The sequence below is a fragment of the Sceloporus occidentalis genome, unplaced genomic scaffold (genome assembly GCF_023333645.1).
Source record: "Sceloporus occidentalis isolate IW3139 unplaced genomic scaffold, rSceOcc1.0.p SCAF_31, whole genome shotgun sequence".
NCBI lineage: Eukaryota > Metazoa > Chordata > Lepidosauria > Squamata > Phrynosomatidae > Sceloporus > Sceloporus occidentalis.
Window position 1 is genome coordinate 11,263,369 of NW_028317011.1, and position 20,965 is coordinate 11,284,333.

The 20,965-nt window shown below is 41.5% G+C and overlaps 1 protein-coding gene across 1 annotated transcript in view; it reads left to right on the forward strand.

Moving 5' to 3' along the window:
- The window catches only part of LOC149298835 (protein piccolo-like), a 142,704-nt gene that overhangs the window by 58,974 nt on the left and 62,765 nt on the right, over positions 1–20,965 (forward strand). The window contains exons 5-6 of the mRNA XM_089487201.1: positions 9,604–9,819; positions 16,082–16,798. Of these exons, the coding sequence (XP_089343327.1) occupies positions 9,604–9,819; positions 16,082–16,798 (933 nt within the window). The remainder of the gene's footprint in view (positions 1–9,603; positions 9,820–16,081; positions 16,799–20,965) is intronic.

The following is a 20,965-nucleotide window of genomic DNA, read 5'->3' on the forward strand; positions in this document are numbered from 1 at the left end:
AAAAGCCTGTTGGTTTTGGCCCTAAAAAGTTGTCGGTGCTACGTGGTTTAGTCGTTTTTGGTAGTACACTTGGGGCTAAGATTGTTTTAAGAGTGTCTGCTTTTTTGTAAATTACCTGTGGTTTATCCGGTAATATTTGTCCTAGGACGTTATCATTCTTTAGTATGTGCCAATGGTTCCCTATTATTCTCTTTATTTTGTGTGCCTGTGAATTATATCTAGTGAAGAAGGAGAAACTAAAATCTTTCTTTTCTTTGGTATCTTTTTTTCTTCCTTCTAATAACTGATTTCTGCCCATCTGTTGAACCTGCTGAAGGCTGCTCTGTAACCTCTCAGAAGGGTAATTCTTTTCCAGAAATCTTTGCGTTATATCGTTGGCTTTGTGGAGGAAATCCTCCTGCTTTGAACAATTTCGCTTGACCCTCATGAGTTGTGCCTTGGGTATATTATTAAGCCATAATGGATGATGGCAACTAGTATATTCTATGTACCCATTCTTATCAGTGGGTTTTGTGAAATTTCTTGAACAGATGATGTTGTTCTCAGTGAATAATTCTACATCTAGAAATTCTATGTGTGTTTGTTGTATGTTAGAAGTGAACTGGAGGTTGTAATTGTTATCGTTGACATATAGTATAAATGTATTCAGCTGCTCCAAAGTTCCTCCCCATACGATGAGAATATCATCTATATATCTCTTCCATAGCACCAGGTTTGCACTGTGGGGGTTGTTGTTCCAGATAAACTGGTCCTCCCACTCAGCTACGAACAGATTGGCGTAGCTGGGTGCAAACCTGGTGCCCATGGCCGTACCGCACAATTGGAGGTAAAAATCTTTTTCGAACCGAAAATAGTTAAATTTAAGTATAAAATTGATACAGTCTAAAATGAAATCTTTTTGGATAGGGTTCATTTTTTCATCACGTGATAAAACATTGTTAATCGCTTGTATGCCCTGTTGATGTTCTATCACTGTGTACAGTGAAGATACATCCAATGTTGCCCATATCCAGCCATGAGACCACTGGATATCCTTTAGTATGTTGAGTAAATGTGGGGTGTCTTTCAGGAATGCAGGGGTATGAGGTACATATTTTTGTAGAAAATAATCCACGTATTCTGAGGTATTGCAGGTGAAGGAATCAAGTCCACTAATAATGGGTCTTCCTGGGGGTTCTTTTAGATTCTTGTATACTTTGGGGAGGAAGTAAAAAACTGCTATTTTGGGGTGTTCTTTCTTTAAATAGTTGAACTCTTGTTTCGTTAGGACCCCTTCTGCTAAGCCCTTATCAAGTATTCTGTGTAGTTGTGTGCTGAAATTCTTGGTAGGATCCCCTTTTAACTTTTTATAGGTGTTTCCATTCCCTAAAATTCTGTTTGCCTCTTTTATGTAGTATGTGCGATTCATAATGACCGTTGCGCCCCCTTTGTCTGCTTGTTTTACTACTAATTCATGTTTGTTTTTTAAGGCTTTTAGTGCTTGTCTTTCTTTCTGATTTAGGTTTGAGGATTTATTGTTCCCTTTTAAGTTTTCCAGGTCTCTAAGGACAAGATCCGTGAATACCTCTAAATGCTCGCTTTGGGGGTAAAATTTAGATTTGGGTTTAAGTGCAGTGTGTAAAAAAGGTTCCGGGGGGATAGGGTCCTTTCCATGTATATCGCTTTGTTTCTGGCTGTCATTTTTATTGAAAAACCTTTTTATCATACATTTTCTAAGATATCTTTGAGTATCCATAAAAAGATCGAAATGATTGGGGCCTTTTCTGGGTGCAAACTTGAGGCCTTTTTTCAATAGTCTAATTTTGTCTTGTGTAAGTTCTGCTGTGGAGATATTAATAATCCCCCCTCTTCTGGTGTTAGGTTTTTCATCTGGTTTACCTTCTTCCTGCCTCCTCTTTGTCCCCTGATTGTCTTTGGAACCTTCCCCTTTTCCATGGGTTCTGTTCTAGAGGAATGACCCGGTTTCTTAACTCCCGTGTTTCCTTCCTGGGTGGTGTCTCTTTCCTTTTTGTACCCCCTTTTCAGGATAGCTCCCTGTCTAAAAAATCCTCCTTATTAAGACCGAGAGACTGAAGCTAGACTTCATATCGAGACTGACTGGTATGTTTATTTTTATTTTTTATGCATATAAGCTTTAATAGGCATTCTATGTTATACTCTGTTTAATTTTAGATTTCTGTAATTTTTATTATTTTTAATAAATAAGTAATTACTATTTTGAATTCTCAGTCCTTTCTTATAACTGTGCTCACGATTTCATTTATTGAATGTGAGACCTATCCACATGTATAAAATTGAAATTTGAACCCATCAGAAGTCTACCATCAGACACCCATTGTTGCACTATATCCCACAGAGTGCAGGCATTTTACTTTCAATTATTACAAATGTTTGCAGGTATGTACAAACTAGAAATGTTGCTGGTACAAGGGAGCAATTCTAGTTTCTGTTCTTAATTGTTTGCATATGTGCTAGTCATAAAAGTCTCTCCATGGGGTGGTCTGGGGGCAATTGAATGAGTGAATAAATGAATGTGTAAGTGGGGGGAAAGCATTGCACAGGGAAGCTGTTTGAGGATACCACAGGCAGGTTGTTTGGGGTCAAAGGTGGGAATGCTTCCATTCTGGGTGTTGGGCAGATCCTGGGAGTGAAATCTGGGTGCTAAGGGGGGGCATTAATTCACGAGAGGGTGCCGGCTGAGGGCATCACATCAATCAATACTAAAGGGGGGCTCGGTGTTGGGATAAATATACAATGTGGGGCTAGCTGGGGGCGATACACAATGATGTGGTCGTATTAGGGTGCCTGCATTGGCCATGTTTTCCAGGACACATATAGCTTTTACATTCTGCTGACCAGCCCAGATAAAATGCTGCCCTACAGTATGGGGGATGTATAGACTCATGGAAGGAACAAACTAGTCAGATATACATCCCCATACTACAGGGCAGCATTTTATCTATGCTGGTGGTATCAATGCACAAGGGTAGCAACTGGGGCCATTACACAAAAGGGGCAAAAACACTAAAAGGGGGGGTCAACGACAAAGCAGTGTGGAAAATACTTTTTCTTTTTGTTATTTTTGTATCTTAGCCCATCTGGTGGGTGTCAGAGCCTGTCCTGGTGTGTGTGTCTTGGTGTCAGTGTGACAGGGCCTTTCCTGGTGTGCGTTTTTTCTGTCTGTCAGTGTGTCAGAGCCTGTGCTGGTGTTGGTGTGTGTTTGTTTGTCGGTGTGGCAGAGCCTGTCCTGGTGTGTGTGTTTGGGTGTCGGTGTGGCAGAGCCTGTCCTGGTGTGTGTTTTGGGGTGTTGGAGTGGCAGAGCCTGTCATGGTATGTGTGTTTCGGTGTTGGTGTGGCAGAATCTGTCCTGGTGTGTGTGTGTTTGGGTGTTGGTGTGGCAGAGCCTGTCCTGGTGTGTGTGTGTTTAGGTGTCGGTGTGGCAGAGCCTGTCCTTGTGTGTGTGTCTGGTGTGTCGGTGGCGCAGAGCCTGTACTGGTGTGTGTGTCAGTGTGGCAGAGCCTGTCCTGGTGTCTATTTGATCAAATGTTTCCTGGCGCTTTACTTTCCGTAGGAATAAATTGAACTATAGTCACTTTAAAGGACAAAACTTTCTAGGCCCAGAAATCAGTGAGCAGAAAAGTGAAGGTTTTGTGTTATTTATTTAATCTATTTCAATCTGCATATTTTATGAAAAAGGATTAGTCGTGGTAAATTGTGGCTTCAGGTGTCTTGTGTATAATGACTTGTGTATAATATACTCCCAATCCCATCCCATCACATTACATCAACATGTGTTAGAAAATCAGGAAAAGATGTGCATGGATGATGAGCTGATTCAGTGGCACAATGGGCCACTTGACTAGACATGCCCCCCAGGCTGTAGGCTGTTAATACCACACCATAAACTCTCCAACACTGATCACTTAAAATGTCATAGTCCAGCAACTGCAACAGATTGGGCCTTCCCCTTTAGGCATCTTGACAGACAATTCCCAAAGCAAGATGTAGAGACATAGATTAGGTGAAATATCAAAGGTAAATACTAAAAAAAAGTCTGAGTCCATGCTATGTGTAATCGCTAGACTACACCATGAGGTGTTATATCACTTGCTACTTGGAGTAGTTATTTATGTGTATTTTGTGTTTATATGAGTCTAGTTTCTCTTTATTATACAAGAGGTTATCATAGATACATTTATGGCTACATTCTATAATAAATATAAGAACTAAGACTAAAAAAGATTTAATGCAAGTCACCTTTTTTTAAACAAAATCACTAAGAATAGCATACAATAAAAAATTGTGCTACGATCCAAGCACCGCTATGGAGAACTTCTCAGATACTTAATCGAGAGTTCATTTAAAAAAGTACAGGTATTATAAATTGCACTACTAAAAATAGAAAATACTGAAAGGAAGTCATTTGGAAGGAATATGAAAAAGGCAATTGGAACAAAAAGTGACATACAGCATGTGACCTTTAAAATATGAGACAGAGAGCAAATTACTCATGCCATTAATACTAAGAATCCTTCTAACTGACACATTCATAAAATATAATGTTACATAAAGCAGACTAAGTCACCGGTTCTCAGGCTGTCTCTGAAGCACGTTAGACTGAGATAGGTAGGTTCAAAAAGGTATACTTATATTGGTTCATTATTGTGTCTAGAACATTTTCTGCAAAATCATTGGAGAGTTGTTCCTGGTAGTATGTGCTGTTTATGCATTATGCTCATTAATGAGAAACGAGAAAAGGAAGTTAAGACAAGGGCCAGGAGAGACAGTAAAGTAAGACAGAGGAGAGGAAAGCTAAAGGAGAGACAAGAGAAAACATGGATGTGAAGGATAGAAGGAATAAGAGGCAACAAAAGGGAATTGGAAAAGGGAGGGTGGGATGAAAGAAAATAATAGAATAAAGAATGGAAGCAGAAAACAAAATAGAGAAACTTGAGAGGATAGAAAACTTAGGCACACCCAAACACACCTTCACTCTAACACACAGACACCCATACTAACCCATCCTCAAAGACTTGTCAATTTTTTAGGTATTTTAACAAAGCCTGTGCAAAAGGACACTGCCAGCACAGATGTAGTGAAGTTTCCTCTGCCACAATGCACTGTGGGCAGTGACTGTACCTACCTAGCCCCCTATCATACAGAAATGTCCTTAGTGGGAGGCCTCCTTGCCTCCATGGCTATCCATGCCATATATTTGTGTTTATTGGTTAGCCTGCTTGATACCACATTAGTCCAAACCGTCTATACATCACGGAGCCCTGAAATCTGTTCAAATGATTTAGCTCCCTTCGGTTGGTGCTCCTTCACAAACTTGGAAACACCCTGGTAGAACCACGTGTGTGCTAATTGTAAGGGATGGAGCGTTCCAAACTTGTCCCGTTTATATATTCTGTACATTTTGTTATAGTGTTTTAATACATGGTTTGTTGTATGGTTTGCTGTAGATGAAAAATGGAAAGAAGATGAATCTAAGAAAAGAAGGTCAAATAGTTGAATTAACCTCATCAGACATGTTCATTTGTCTGAAATGGGAATTGTTTCAGTCAAGTAATTCGCCAATTGCCAGAAGCATTCAGGGGTAGTGCTGTGGTAACAGGGGGTCTTATATTTGAACAGAACTGCAGTTATTATTGGCTAACAAATCCTTTTTTTGGATGGAAATATTAATTTAATTGATCTATAACAAATAATTCTGACCCAAATGATGCTTAATAACACTTGAGAATTAAGAATTGCTATGTGGTACTATATAGTCTGAGAAATCTATAAATGTTATTGTTTTTCTTATTCTTCTACTTAATCTTTCATTTTGGTGTTTTTGTGGTGAAATTATATATTTATGGAATTTTAAATAGTTATGTATATTAGAGTACACTGTTTTATATTCTACCCAAAGTAGTTTTAGGAGCTAACAGTTCAAAATTAGGAAATTAATAATGCTGTTATAGTAGGGTAGAAAGTGAAGAGGAAAAATTGTGTCTCACGATTTCTTCCAAATCAGCGGACTACTGAATCATTAGAAAATGTCAGTTTAGAAGATGTGACAAAAGAAGCCCCCGGGAATATTTTTACAGTCTCTGTGGGAAGAAAATTATGAATAAACACTGTGTGATTCTGCCCATTTCCAGAGTGGTGTTCTCATTATGCATTATAGCTAAATAATGTTGTTAGATCAAGTATAAAATAGAGTTTTACTGTATTGCAGTTACCAATCACATGTCATATTTTCAAGAACACATATCATTTATACATATTGCTGGCCAGTATAACATATATGACGTTATGAGTTTGTACATCCCACGTACTGCAGACCAGCACTTTACATATGTTGTTCAGCAATATATGAAAATTATAAATGTTCTCGAAAATATTGCCTGTGTAGTCCCCCTACTGCCAGCATTTCAAATGGCCAAAAGAGTGACATTCTGTTTTTAGGTTTGATTAAAGCCGTGGTCAGACTCAAATATCATTTGATTTTGTGACTATGTAGCGCTTTATGTAGTTGAATAAACATTTAAATGACTACTGTGTTTTAATTACGTAATATGCTGCAGAATAACAATTGTTTACTATAGAGCTAGTGGCCACCCATTTTAATTATTATGGAACAGTGCCCCATTTAGGTAGTTTGTCCCATGTCCAGCTCCAATAGGGAGTGCATAGTGTATACAGTATATGCACTGTGTGTATACATGTAATGAGTGCTTGTACATGTATTGTGTTTATGTATACTATGTCTATGGATACTATGTATACAAATTCACTTATGTAAGTGGCAACCTTGTACGGAGTAGTGACAGTCCAGTGTTTCTGTACCTTCATAGTAGAGAACACTAACCAGTATTGTACTAGACATAATTGGGGCTTACTCTAGCCTTGGTGTAGAGCTAATCTAAATTTTATGAAAGACAGGAGGCGAATATTTGAATAACTTCTTTACTACAAAACCTCCAGCAGCAAAGAAACAGTTAAAAAACACAGAACAAAGGACCAATCAGAACCAGCATAGAGTCCATAAATAACAGTTCAGAACCTCCAACTTCCTCTTCTTTGATGTGCTGAAACAGGTAGCACCATACAACATCTCCAGGAACTAATCCAGAGAAAGAAACGTGGACCACCGAAGGCATAGATCATGAACGCCAACCGGACAGCATCCCCAACAGAATCAAGCTGTAAATGAAACAAAAACATTGTGAAAGTACACAGTATGCACAGTATACACAGTATACTTAAAACAAAACAGGCAAGTACAACCAAAACAACAAGAAGGCCATAGTAAACATAATATAAACAACATGACTATTGAACCCACAAAGTAAGAAAAACAACAAACCCAGGGAGGGAACACAGAGTGGGAAATATTCGCCTCCTGTCTTTAATAAAATTTAGATCAGCTCTACACCAAGGCTAGAGTAATCCCCAATTTTATGGCAAGACAGGAGGCTTCATATTTGCAATTTTAAAGCGTCCCTACAACTGCAAGAGTCCCTAGACCAATCCGCCGCAGACAGGATGTCAGACAAAGAGCCGGCCAAATCAAAAGCAGCGGAAGCAGCTGCTCCCCTAACCGAGTGCACACCAAAGGACCCGTCCACTCCTGCTAATCGCAGAATCCACTTAATCCATCTGGCCACCGTAGCCGACGACACCGGTTTAAAGGGAGAAATGTAAGAGATCAACAGAGGGCCCGAAGAGACCGGCCTAAGAGACGCCGTGGAAGACAGATAAACGCGAACACACCTAGCCACACACAGCCTGGGGCGATCAGGAAAATAAGGGTAAGACACAGAGGACGAGAAACCTTTGGTCCTACGAGAAATGGAAACAGAAACACCGTCCGGGGTAAAAGAAAAAGAGTCAGTATTGAACGCCCGAACATCCGAGACTCTCCGGAAAAATACCAAACAGAGGAGGAGGGCCAATTTTGCCGAAAGCTGGCGCAATGACAGGGCGTCATTATCCGGCCACGCTTCCAATAACCGCAGAGCGATGGAGACATCCCAAAAGGCGATATACCTGGAAGGAGGGGGTCTAGCAAGACGAATCCCCCGAAGGAGACAACAAACAGTCGGATCCTTCACGACACTGACCCCAGCGACAGGAACGTGAGCGGCCGAAATGGCCGACCGGACCAAATTGATGGTCCGATAAGACTTCCCCGTCGCGAACAGATGAGCCAGGAAGTTCAAGACTAACACCACAGGTGCCGTAAAGGGATCTGCCTGTTGTTCCAGCTATACCAGGATCCCCACGTCTGAAGATAGGATCGCCTGGTGCCCGGCGCCCAGGAATCCCAGAGGAGATCTCTAGCTTCGTCTGATAAGCCCGCCGTATTCCAGGATCCCCTGAAATCATCCAGGCCACCAATGACAACTGGTCGAGAAGCACCAGCGGGGGAGGATCGCCCCCCAGGTCCAGAAGGAGATCCTGAGATGTGGGGAGGAGCATGGGGTCGTCGCATGACAATTCCAGCAGCAGGGGAAACCAGGTTTGTATCTTCCAGTATGGGGCGATCAGCAGGATCGTGACCCATTGCCTGTTCACCAGATGGAGCGTCCGGAGGATCATTGAGAAGGGCAGAAAAGCATACGCCCCCGACGCAGGCCACACCTGGAGAAATGCGTCCACAGCCAGAGATAGTGGATCCGGAAGCCAGCTGAAGAACTCCGGTGTCTGGCGGTTCGTCCGGGATGCAAACAGATCCAATGTGAACGGACCCCGAACTTGATCCAGAACTCTGAATATGGTCGGTAGCAAACGCCAATCGCTGGCGTCCCTCCAATGTCTGGAAAAATAGTCCGCCACGAGATTCTCCTTCCCTGGAATGTACTCTGCCCTGATGGAGAGATGGTTGTCCAGGCAGTACTGATACAGATCTCTGGTGAGATCTGATAGAAGCTTGGATCTTGAGCCGCCTAGTCGATTGATGTAGCGGACGGCGGACACATTGTCCATCCTTAGGACCAGGGAACAGTGGGTGATATCCTTGGTAAAGCTTCGAATGGCGAAGGATCCGGCGATTAGTTCCAAACAATTTATGTGGAAACCCCGTTCCTCTTCCATCCAGAGCCCACCCGTGGCTATGTCTCCGCAAGCGTCCCCCCAGCCAAGGAGGCTGGCATCCGACTCCAGATAAAAATCCGGGGCTTGTCCGAATATGGCACGGCCATTCCAGGCTTCCATGTGACGAAGCCACCAGTGAAGCTCTACGCGCACCTCGTCGGTCAGTCGGATGGGTTGATCGTAAGAAGTGGACCGTCGTAGGTAGGATGTCTTGAGACGGTGCATGGCCCGGTAGTGCAGCGGGCCCGGAAACACTGCTTGGATGGATGCCGAAAGTAACCCCAGCATGCGCGCCAAGTCCCTCAGAGAGACGAAGTTGGACCGCAGAAGACGACGGATGTTCTTTTTGATAGCAACGATCTTTGACGTCGGCAGTTTCAAAACCGCCTCCACCGAGTCCACGAGGAACCCAAGGAACTGTATCGACTGAGTAGGAGAAAGCTCCAACTTGTCCTCCTTGACAATAAATCCCAGGGACTGGAACAGGTGAACGGTAAGTTGGGTGTCTTTCATCAGGGTTCCCCGATCCTGGGCCATCAGGAGCATGTCGTCCAGATAGATGATGGACCTCACTCCGCGTTCGCGCAGAAACTCCATGAGCGGTTTGAGGAGCTTGGTGAAGCACCATGGAGCCGAACTGAGGCCAAAGGGAAGGCAGGTGAACTGCCAGAGTTCGTCCTGCCACCAGAATTGGAGGAAACGTCTGTCTTCCGCGTGAATCGGGACCGTAAGGTACGCATCCTTCAGGTCTAAACGAGTAAACCAGTCCCCATCTCTCAGTAGATCCCGCAGAAGGTGGATCCCTTCCATCTTGAAATGATGGTAAGCTACATGGGCGTTCAGCGCCCGTAAGCACCGGACGGAAGTCTCCAGTCTTCTTGACAAGGAAGATGTTGCTGATGAAGACCGGCGCACCTGGGGCCCTCTCGATCGCGCGTTTGTCCCGAAGGGAAGAGAGCTCTGCATGAACCAACGCTTGGGCGTCCCGAGACATACGGATAGGGGAAGGGGGTCTTTCCTGATAATGATGGGAAACAAAGTCTATGCGAAACCCCACAACACATTGAAGGATCCAAGGATCCTGAGTCAAATTTTCCCAACAATGAAGGAAATGAACAAGCCTGCCCGCTACAAGAATACGAGGAAGAGAAATAAAAGTCCTTACCTGATGTGTTTCTGGCCCTGAAGGAGGAGGATGTCCCTCTGCCTCTGGATGAGCCTCTGAGGACTGGGCTTCTATATTGGTAGCGTTGTGCTGCCGAACTTTCCGGGAATCTGGGCCTGTCATGATTAACTCATATAACGTAGTGGATGCATGGAAGGGTAACCCAGCAGAGGTGGTTAGTTTCTTTTTTTAGGCATTCAATGAGTTAATCTGAGGTTGATTTAAATGTGTTTCTTTGTGCATGCCCTCTGTATCTGTTCTGGCTAGAGGTGTCATCTTCCCAAAGGAGCCCTGTGGTGATTCATGGCCTAACTGATAAGGACCCTGAGTTATAAGAATTCCATTCCTATCTTAAGTGCAGGGGTTTCCATCACCTTTACCCCACCATAACTTATTGGCACATCAAAGATGGGACCCGATTCTTGGGGATGGTGTCATATAATCAGTCATGTGGTCAGAGGGGCGTTTGCTTGCAAAAGTCTGATTTAGGGACAATGCAGAACTCAAAGCAGAACTCCATGATATACTCTGATCGGAACAACATCGTAAGAATCCATCTGGACTTAAGGAGTTCCCACAGGCCTATTTATTGGAGAAACTCGTGAGTGAGGGTCCTGTGTTTAAGTCCTATTGTTTTTAAGAACTGTTTGCCGTTTTATTTTTATTTTGTATGTCTTGTTTTTTGTAATTCTGGCACTGTGTAATCTTTGTCTTTTTGTTATTAAAATATTCAAAATCCAAGTCTGTCTTTGGGCTCTAGTATCGATATCCACAAACCCTAAGAGAGGATAACACGTTACCGTATTGTTATTAAGTTCTACAGGATATATATATATATATATATATATATATATATATATATGTTGTTTGCCCGGGGTGGGTTGATATATATATAGAGATAAAGGTTCTAATTCGGATTTCTCACGAATCCGGTATCAAAATCGTGAGTGGTGGCAGACTACCTGGGGGGATACAGGCAGGATTTGGGGGTTAATTTGGTGTAGCTTATGCCTTGTTAAGGGGTCAAGTTAGTAAATCCAGAGGCCTGGTGCTATTAACCCCTTCATGCCCACGCCCTCCACACAGTCACGGCTTGGCAAGTAGTCCTGACCGTGACAGGGCCTGTTGCCGCGGAATGTGGCCCTGCTGGTGACTCGGCCCCTCTGTCGACCAGCCCTGGATAAAAAACGGTCCCCGCCGCGGAACACTCTGCGTAGCGAAGACTGAGCCTTATTCAGGGACGTAAATATATTTACGTGCTGATTAAGTTCCTTCAGGAACTTGTCCCCGAACAGCAGACCCTTGGCCTCTGGGCCCAGTTCTTTAGTTGCCAGCTCCGCCAATTTACTGTCCAACTTGTAAAGAGCCGCCTTCCTTCTCTCTGTTGAGATGGCAGCATTAGCGTCGCCCAGAAGACATACCGCACGTTGCGCCCATTCCCTAATCAAGTAAGGATCCAATTGGGTGCCATCAGACAAGGCGTCATCTGCCAAGGAAAGGACCTGAGTCAGGGGGCCTGTCACGTCCAACAGCTTGCCTTGCGCTGCACGAAGACCCTGTTTGAGACCCTTACGTGGGTCTTTCCCGTTCCTGGTCATGAAAGTGACAAACGAGCTGTCGAACTCGGGAGTGTTCGCCACCTTGTCCGGGACTGTAGGTCTAGGGCATTCTGCGCGCAGCTTCTGACGAGCCTCCTTCTCCAATGGGTGCAGAAGCCAAAAACGGAGAAACTCTGCAATGTGTGACGCAGGTGCCCACTCGGAAGACCTCGGGTGTCTTAAGGTGCGAGGATCAAACATGGGCAGACCAGCCGCGTCCAGGATTTCTGCTTCCACTGAAGTAGAGGGTTGTGGATCCGTGACCGTTTCGTGGATGCAGGAAGGGCTGGCTGTTGGGGAAGACGGTCTGGATGTCCCAGCAGGGCACTCGTCCACAATTTCATGATCCCCTGCTAGATCGTCTTTTTCCACTGGGGCGAAGATGGGTGTGAGTGGTCTGGTAGCAGGGCCTTAGACCTCTTCAGGGGGGCCTTGCCCTTAAGGGAAATCTCACCCTCGGTCCACTGACGCTTGCGTGGGTGGGTTGTCTCGGTAGCAGGTTGTGACTCCTCAGAGTCTGACATCCCTTCTCTCGAAGGCCGCCTGATGGAAGGTGGCGCCGCCTGGGAGGGGGTTGTACGATCTAAGGCAGCCAGGGCCGTCGGAAGGGATTCGATTAAGGCAGCCTTCAGCCATGCTTGGAGGGCCGCTGACATGGGTAGATCTGACTCAGACATGATGGATCGTATTGTCACGTATCTGCAAGCGTATAGAAAATAGATCAGTGAGATCAGACACAGATGCGGGGGTCGCCCGCTGGCACCAAAGAGGGTCACTCAGAGGGCTGGGAATCAGGTCAGAGCCTGTCCCTTACCATAAGGGGGGTTACCCCTGTGTTAAAGCAGTGACCAAGCACCGCACAAGGATGGAGCAACAGCCCCTATATATGTTAGTCAGCCAGTGACAAATTCAGAGGCACTGTAAATAAATCCAAACTCAAGGGGTTAATAGTGAATAAAAAACATGTGCTTGAGTGCCTTTTTTTTTTTTTTTTACAACAATCCACATATGTCTCTGCCTGGGCTTGAACACAGGATCATACAATTTACTGAGAACACTGCTCCAACAAGCTGAGCCACAGGGTGGTGCTGTATTTATTTATCTATTTATTTATTTTTTTAAACTTTAATGACCGTGTGTGTGGATCAGATAAGCGGTCACGGTAAGCGGTCCCGGTTGAAAGACGCGGCGTCCGCAGCACACGAGGGGAGGGGTCACCCTCACCAGTAGAGGGGGTCACCCTCCCCCAGCGCGGAACGGCCACGTGTAGCCGAAATGCGGGAACGAATAAAGGTAAGTCCGTGTACACAGTAGGAGAGGAGGGAGAGGAGCTCGGGGAGCCGATCTGCGGCGGAAAACGCCGCACCTACAAGGGAAATCCCCGCACCCGGGGAGTAAAGCAGAGGCCAGCCTGGGTGGGCCGCGGCGCACGAGGAAGGCGCGCTGGAGCAAGATAAGACCCAGCTGGGACTGGGATAGAAAGAAAAAAGGACAGAGGAGCCGATGGAAAACGGATAGATAGGACAGGAAAAGTAGGAGGATACTTGAAAAACAGAACCTGTAAGGCAAACCGTTACACCAAATATCCAGATAGCTGAACACAAAAAAATTGCCAACACAAATTAAAGGTCATAAGGGACAATAAATGGAAAAAATAGGATATACTATTAAGTAAAATAATGGAATCTGTGTAGCACACTAGTATGGAGGGTGCTCACCTGGAGGCTAGCAGCAAAGAAGAGGAAGTTGGAGGTTCTGAACTGTTATTTATGGACTCTATGCTGGTTCTGATTGGTCCTTTGTTCTGTGTTTTTTAACTGTTTCTTTGCTGCTGGAGGTTTTGTAGTAAAGAAGTTATGCAAATATAAAGCCTCCCGTCTTGCCATAAAATTGTGTATTATGAAGGGTCAAGCTATCCTCGTTGCAGGTGCAGTCACTAGTATATAGTGTATAGTTGCTGTAGTGAGATGAAAATTTTCATATGAATGTATCTCACAACTCTTTAGTGAATATATCACAACTCAAATTACTAGCATGTTAACCATCGCTGAGGACTCTTCAAGCCATCCTGTTCATAGATATTAAAAACATTTATCCTTTGAAATATTTTATATTACAATTTTATAAGAATTGTGTTTTTTTAGGATACAGTATTAAACAATATAACCCAAAAAACATAATATGCATTATTATAACTATTACCTTTTATTTATTACGCAGCACTATACAATTTAATTGGGACAGTTACATATACACATACATAAGAAATATACATTAATACATACACACACATACATTTGAGAACCCTGCCTTCTTGCCATCTAGCATTATAGTACTTTTATACAAAGTTCCTGTCAGAAGTGATGGGCTTATGAGAGCCCAGGCACTTAAGCTCTAATGAACTTTATTATGATGTTGATTCTTTCATTGGGAGTACGCAAAATTAATAATGACATTCCCACCTACTATTTGCCTTTGTGTGACTAGTTCTGACCCTTGATGACAACCACACCACCAGAATAGGAGGGATTCCTGGGTATAGTGAGTGGATATGAGGGTGGACTTGGAGTCTGTTAGATGTTAGAATTATTAGCTGTAATGGAGATATCAGTCTATCCAAGATTAGAGCATGTTTGATGGAGGATAAGAACAGAGAGGTTGAATTGTTGGGTTAGGGTAGCGGATACCCAATAGAGAAGGTAGGAGGAGATGGAAGGTATAAGGTCAAGTGTACAAGTAATGAGCTGAGTACAAGAGTACATCATTAACAGTGACTGGACCAAGGCAAATGAGGGTGGCAGCTGGTAAGGAGATTGATCCATACCCAGTGTAGGCAACATACCGAGGGGCAATATTATGCCTGGTGCTTTTCATTTTATATTTTTAAAATGGTTAGCAAAGTTGTGTAAGGGAATGTAGGGATAGAGGAGCTGTTAAAAACAGACCTTTATGGATGCAACATTGGGAAGGCATGGAAGAGAAAGACATGGAAACAAAGTTACATCTTTTAGTTGGTTGGAGAGCAGAAGTATAGGAACAGATCATGAAATTGCAGTTTAGGAAGTCCTCGAGTAAACCTGACTTCGTGCACAGGTGTTCAGCACTAAGAGAGCACCTTTGGAGGAGATGGGTATTGGGGTATTGGGGGTGCAAACCTACGTGATGCATTCTTTCCTAGCAAGAAACACTGCCAGCAAGCAGCCAGAATGTTAGCACATGAAACATTGGCAAAATCAGCAACTACTTACCTTTTCTGCGCTAACTAAAGCTCTCAGGACCACACTTAGCAAAACGAGTGAAGTTAGTGACCACTCATGATCTATTAATACGGAGTGTTTTGTATCTGTTGATTTCTTAAGTATCTAAAAATTTAGGATTTGGTAAAGTAGCAGTAAGTAGTACTTACTACTAAAATATTTTGTTCCATAATCATTTCCCTTTATAATTGCTTCTTAACTGACATTGAATAATGCATCGAGCTTTCTCTAGCATTAATCAAATGCTTTAATTAGTGCCCAAAGATCAGTAATGTCTCTGTAGAAAATTAAATATTTCCCAATTGACATTATTATCTCATGGGTTAATCATGAATATTTAACTATTTATATGCAGGGACAGGCATTGCTCATGCTGACCAAATTTAGCATTTAATACTCTATTCAGGGATTCAGAGAACCAGTAGGTGAAGACACTGTTTAATAACCATAACCAAAGCAGTAGTAGATAGATGCTGGTCAACATTTATTGCTTTGTCAATGATAAGGAGTTAATAACTTGGCCCCATTCATTTGTCCAAATATTTTGTTATGTATGTATCTGTTAATAAATTTAGGACATTACTTTTTCTTTTAGTATGTATTATTATACTTAACATTTTGTTTAGTGGCATACATTGCTTAACAGAGTGATGTACATGTTCCATGTTAATTTTATACATACCAACAAACTCCTGCAGGAATGTTACCTCCTCAGGATTAGCTTCTCTATAAATAATGTTGTTTTGTCCCTCAAACATTTTATCTTTTCATTTTTAGCATTGCTTTTGCTGCCACGGATCTTTTAATAATTGAAAATTATAAAACTAGTCTTAATCATGAAATGTTACTTAACTGTCTGAACTAGGTACCCTGCCTATGACGTTATATAGCAAGGAATGTTATTTAAAATGTTTGAACATTTCTCTATATTAATTTCAATTATTTTCTTAATATTCCCTCCTATTTCAATGCAGGTAGTTGAATGGCTGTGTTTAAACTGTCAGACTCACAGAGCAATGACAGGACAACTTGTGGACCTTAGCAAAACATCACCTCCACTAGGAGCACCATCAAAGTCTTCTCCAAAACATACTATTTCTTTAGAAAACCAAAAAGAAATACATAAGGTTACCACATCCTCCTTCACTGCAAGTCTTCAGTCAGTAACAGAAGTTATTTCAAAAATGTCCAATGAAAAGGTTGCCATGGTACCTGAAGAAAAAAGCAGCGTAATACCAGAAGAAAAAATAAGCATTGGCGGCTCTAAAAAAGTTGATGTTGCTCCAGAGGGTATAGTTGTTAAAGCCTCAGAAGAAAAAGCCGACATCACACCTTCACTACCAGTAGAAAAGACTGGCATACTATCTGAAGGAAAACCCAGCTTAATACCAGTACAACTCATTGAACAAGAGATTGACAAAGATAAGCTTCTGTTGAGTTTATCTGAGAAAGTCAAGAAATCAGTGGCACTGCCTGGTGAAGAAGTGTTTCCTTCAAAAGATATTAATTCCCTGGTACCAATGGAAATAAAAGGCATTAAGCCACCTGAAGGAAAAATAATGCCTAAACAAGATTTAATGATTGACCTTTCAGCAACTTTGCTTAAGCAAATTGATGAAGGAACATTAGAAAATAGAATAAAACCCAAACCGAGCCAACTCATTGAGAATGAAGCTGGAAGGGAAAAGACTGTAAGTAGCATTTCATTATTTGGTATTGATGGTGATATGTACACTGCCTTTTTTAGTATCCTATATTAAAGTGGTGATCTTACTTTCAAGGGGCCGCAAGGGTAGCCCATGCTTTTCATATCACTAACTGTTTTAATGAGAAGTCAGAGATTCACATAGAGAATTTTGTAATTTTAAGAAACTGAGTGCAAACAGTATATCTTTGAGAACTCAGCTGTGCCCTGTAAGGAATCATGAATCTATAGTTTCCTACACTATTATTCCTGCTAATAACCTAAAAATGGAACTGATATTTCAAACATTCTGTTTTGAAAATATGTTTTAAATATAAATTATATTATTAGCAAATAACCATTGAGATGGAAGAGAAAGGTTACAAATAGGAAGCACTCACAACAATTTTGGGAATAACAATGTACAAAACAAGGAATCAAGGCACACTCCCTAAATACACACTAAAACCCTTCTAAGTAATGCACGTGTCTCACTGAACTATTCATATCATGTGTAAATAGTGCATAGCCAGTCACTACAAAGATGTATAACAGCTTCATATGTTCTAAGAAATCATAACATAGGTTTATTGCTTACATATTAAGCAGTACAAATGTTTTTTGAGTTGAGTATGTAATTTGTTATTTTTGGAGAATTAGTTTTTACATTTTGGTACTTAACATTTAATGAACCTTAATGGTTCAATTATACCTAATGAAATTTATAAGCAATGTTAAAAAATGTTTTAAAGACCTACGTGCAAATATAATGTTGCATGATGTAGGCCTTTTAATGCCATGGTGGTGGTGTGTTTTACAATACTGTATCTGACAGATTGCCCTGCATAATATCTAATCTTCAGATAGATTTAAGGGCATTTCCTCTTCTGCTTTTTTGCGTATGGTGACCTACTCTTCATCCACATCTCTAGACCTAGAGACAGAGAAGGGGGTGTTGAATTGCTTCTGTCTCCTTGCCACCTATACCTTCTCCTTTTCTCTTCGCATTTTGTGTGGCTGTGACTTACTGACCCTTGCTCCTATGTCTCAGTTATGCTACATAGTCTATCATTTAGTCTCCATCATCCCCAATGGGGGACCTTATCTTATACCTATGGAGAATAACTTGTCCCCTGCTGCCACATAACTGTTATTTCACACCATCTCTTTTTGTCTTCCACAGTAGATCAACTCCCCATGCACCATGATGGCCACCAAACTGACCTGGCCTTACCCTATTTGTATACAGTCCCCAGTTCTAAAACACCACCTACTAATCTCCAACCTTGGTATAATTTCCACTCTTCCGCAAAAAAATCAGTCTACTAAAACAACTGTGTCCTTAACCATCTACAGCTAAAACACTTTTGACTCACCATACACTAGCCTTAGTGGGCTTACTTCTATTGTGTTTTCTTCACTATTTATGTTCAAGCCCTTGAAAGCTATTTTAAAACCAAAATAAAATTTGGGATATCCTTCCCCATGATGCTTCTTAAACTGTACCTCAACCCTTCTCCTTATCAGCAGCTATTCTCAACTGATTCGACTGCTATCACCCTTAATGAAGTTTCTGGTCCCCTTGTCCTCCCACCTCACCACATGCCCACTCCACCCTGTTCATTGATATATTCTACATATTCTTTATTTACTGTCCTTACACGTCCACCCTAACCCAGCTGTTTAACTGCTTTTTACTGGCATGTTCCTATCCCCCTTTCTATAATTCCCTTTTTTAAGTCTTCCGTAGATTCCATGTGCCCATCTCACTACTGTACTGCCTCCATTTTCCTGCTGATCTCCTGTAATGATCAATGTACAATCACCTAACTCATTTCCATTCATTTTATTCTCTACGCAACCCTTTACAATCTGATTCATGCCTGAGACAGCCCTTACCAAAACAATCTTTTCAGTGTTAAAACAAAAGGCCATTTCTCCTTCTATCTTCTTGGACCGCTGTACAGCCTTTGACACTATTGACCTCCCCATTCTCCTCCCCATTCTCCTCCAAGCTCTTCGTTCTCATGACATCTGCAGCTTGGCTCTCTCGTGGTTCAAATCATAAATCCTTGACAGTACCTTTCAGTAGAATTGTTTTCTCTGGCGCATGTTCCTCTCCCCTATCATTCTGTGTGGGTTTGCCTCAGGGTTCAGTTCTGGGGCCTTTCTACACACAACTTCTCTCTCGGACAACTGATCTGTTGTTTTGGATTCAATACCACCTCTACGCTGACTCTGACTTCTAGATTGTAAGCTCATTTGAGCAGAACCCTCCTTAGCTTTTGTTTTTTGTAGGTCCAAATTGATACACAGTGTGCTACTTGTTATGTCCTGTATACCCATTGTACAGTGCTGCGAAATAGTAAGGAACTATGTAAATCAAAAATAATAATACAACACAACTAAATGTGTTTACTCAATAGATTATAACACACATGAATAACAGTAATAATATGTGTTAATAATAAGAAAAAATTAACCTGATATTTTCATAAAGTTTAGCGTGGATCCAAATGAATAAAACTATAACAATATATAGGGTAATACAATCAGATCAATTCCACCCTGTCTGGACACTCTGTGTTTTGTACTCACTTCAATAAAACATTTCACCCACTTAATACAAAGGTTCTCCACTTTGGACCAAACTTAGAAACAGAGGTTCTTTTTTCAAAATGACAAAAAATGGTGTAGCCTGCTTCAATTAGGAACATATTTTTAATGTTGTTTTAAGTTTTAAAACTCTTACCATAAAAAAAGATAATACACAAAAAAATAATACATTCCGATAATAAATCTGCTTGGCTGTATACAGATCACAAGAAATGCATCCTTCTGATTCTATATCCTGACTTAATAGCAGAACTTTTTTCACCAATAGTTGGCTTCTTCCTGGTTTAAAATGTATTCAAAGGATATGACAACACTAAATTTGCCAGACAAACCAATACTTTAAGTAAAGAGGGCTCTGTTTGCAAGGTTACAATCTAACGGTGAAAAACTGTGACTGTGAAAAATATATAGATATATTTAAGGCAAACAATGTGAAAAGATGAAGGTTGGGCAAGTAGGTATAATTATTCTTAAATGCAAGTTTTCCAAAGAAAAACAGGTGGGCCAGTTAATGGGAGTCCAGCCCTACCATAGCTGACAGCTGGGCATCATATTGTTGAAACACCATTCCCATGTATCCAGCAAATGAAATGATTAAAGTGAGGGAGGCTGTTGTCCAACAGCAGTTGAAGGGTACAAATATCTAGTCTTTGTTAAGCCACTCACATACCAATAAAATATATAATGATATTCAACCTGTACACTAAATCCATATCCCTAATGTTCTATATACCCAAGGAGACTGTTTTTTTCTATCATTTGAAAACCAGGACCATGCTCTTCCTTAATCTGTGACTGTTGTCTGTAATATGTTTCATTGATCAGATGTCTAATTGATCAATATTCAGTATTTTTATTGTTTAATAGATCATACTAATTTGTCAGATAAAGTACGCTTTACAAGTTCTCCTAGTTGTATCCAGTGGAGTTGACAGATTGGTTATCCCTGATGAATCCCTCACAGCAGTATGATACACAGTGGGTGCTTTAGTAAGAGGCTTACCTGTAGTACTACTATATTTTTTTTCATGTTTTGTCTTTTTAAACTTGTTTTGTTTTTATATGTGTTAGTCTTTGTTTTGTGTTTGGTTTATATGTTATTCAGGGTGCAGTTGCGACAAATTGACAAAAGTAGAATTTTTTTTAGCGATTGCTACTAAGACACTGACTATCCATAAACAATGTGATATTCGCAAGGACATCTTAAGTGCTTTAATTCTGACTTACTTTACACAGTATTAATCTATTTAAAATGAAGTATATGCTTTAGTACCATTATATTTATTAATACAATTAAAAGCTGGATTTGTGCGTTATTATTTGCTGTATACGCCCATTTACACAGCTTTGGTTTACATTTAATTGGAGCACCCCCTCCTTTTGGATGCATCCCATTGGCTTATAGTTAAGGTTCAATTATTTTTCTTTCTTCTTGTTAAGTGCCATACCCAGGGGTGTAATTTTACCCCCTTCAATAGGGGTACATCTAGTTGGACTGAAAGCTGAAATGCAGGTGAATTCTGATGGGCACTGGTGTGAGATTACATGCACATCATCT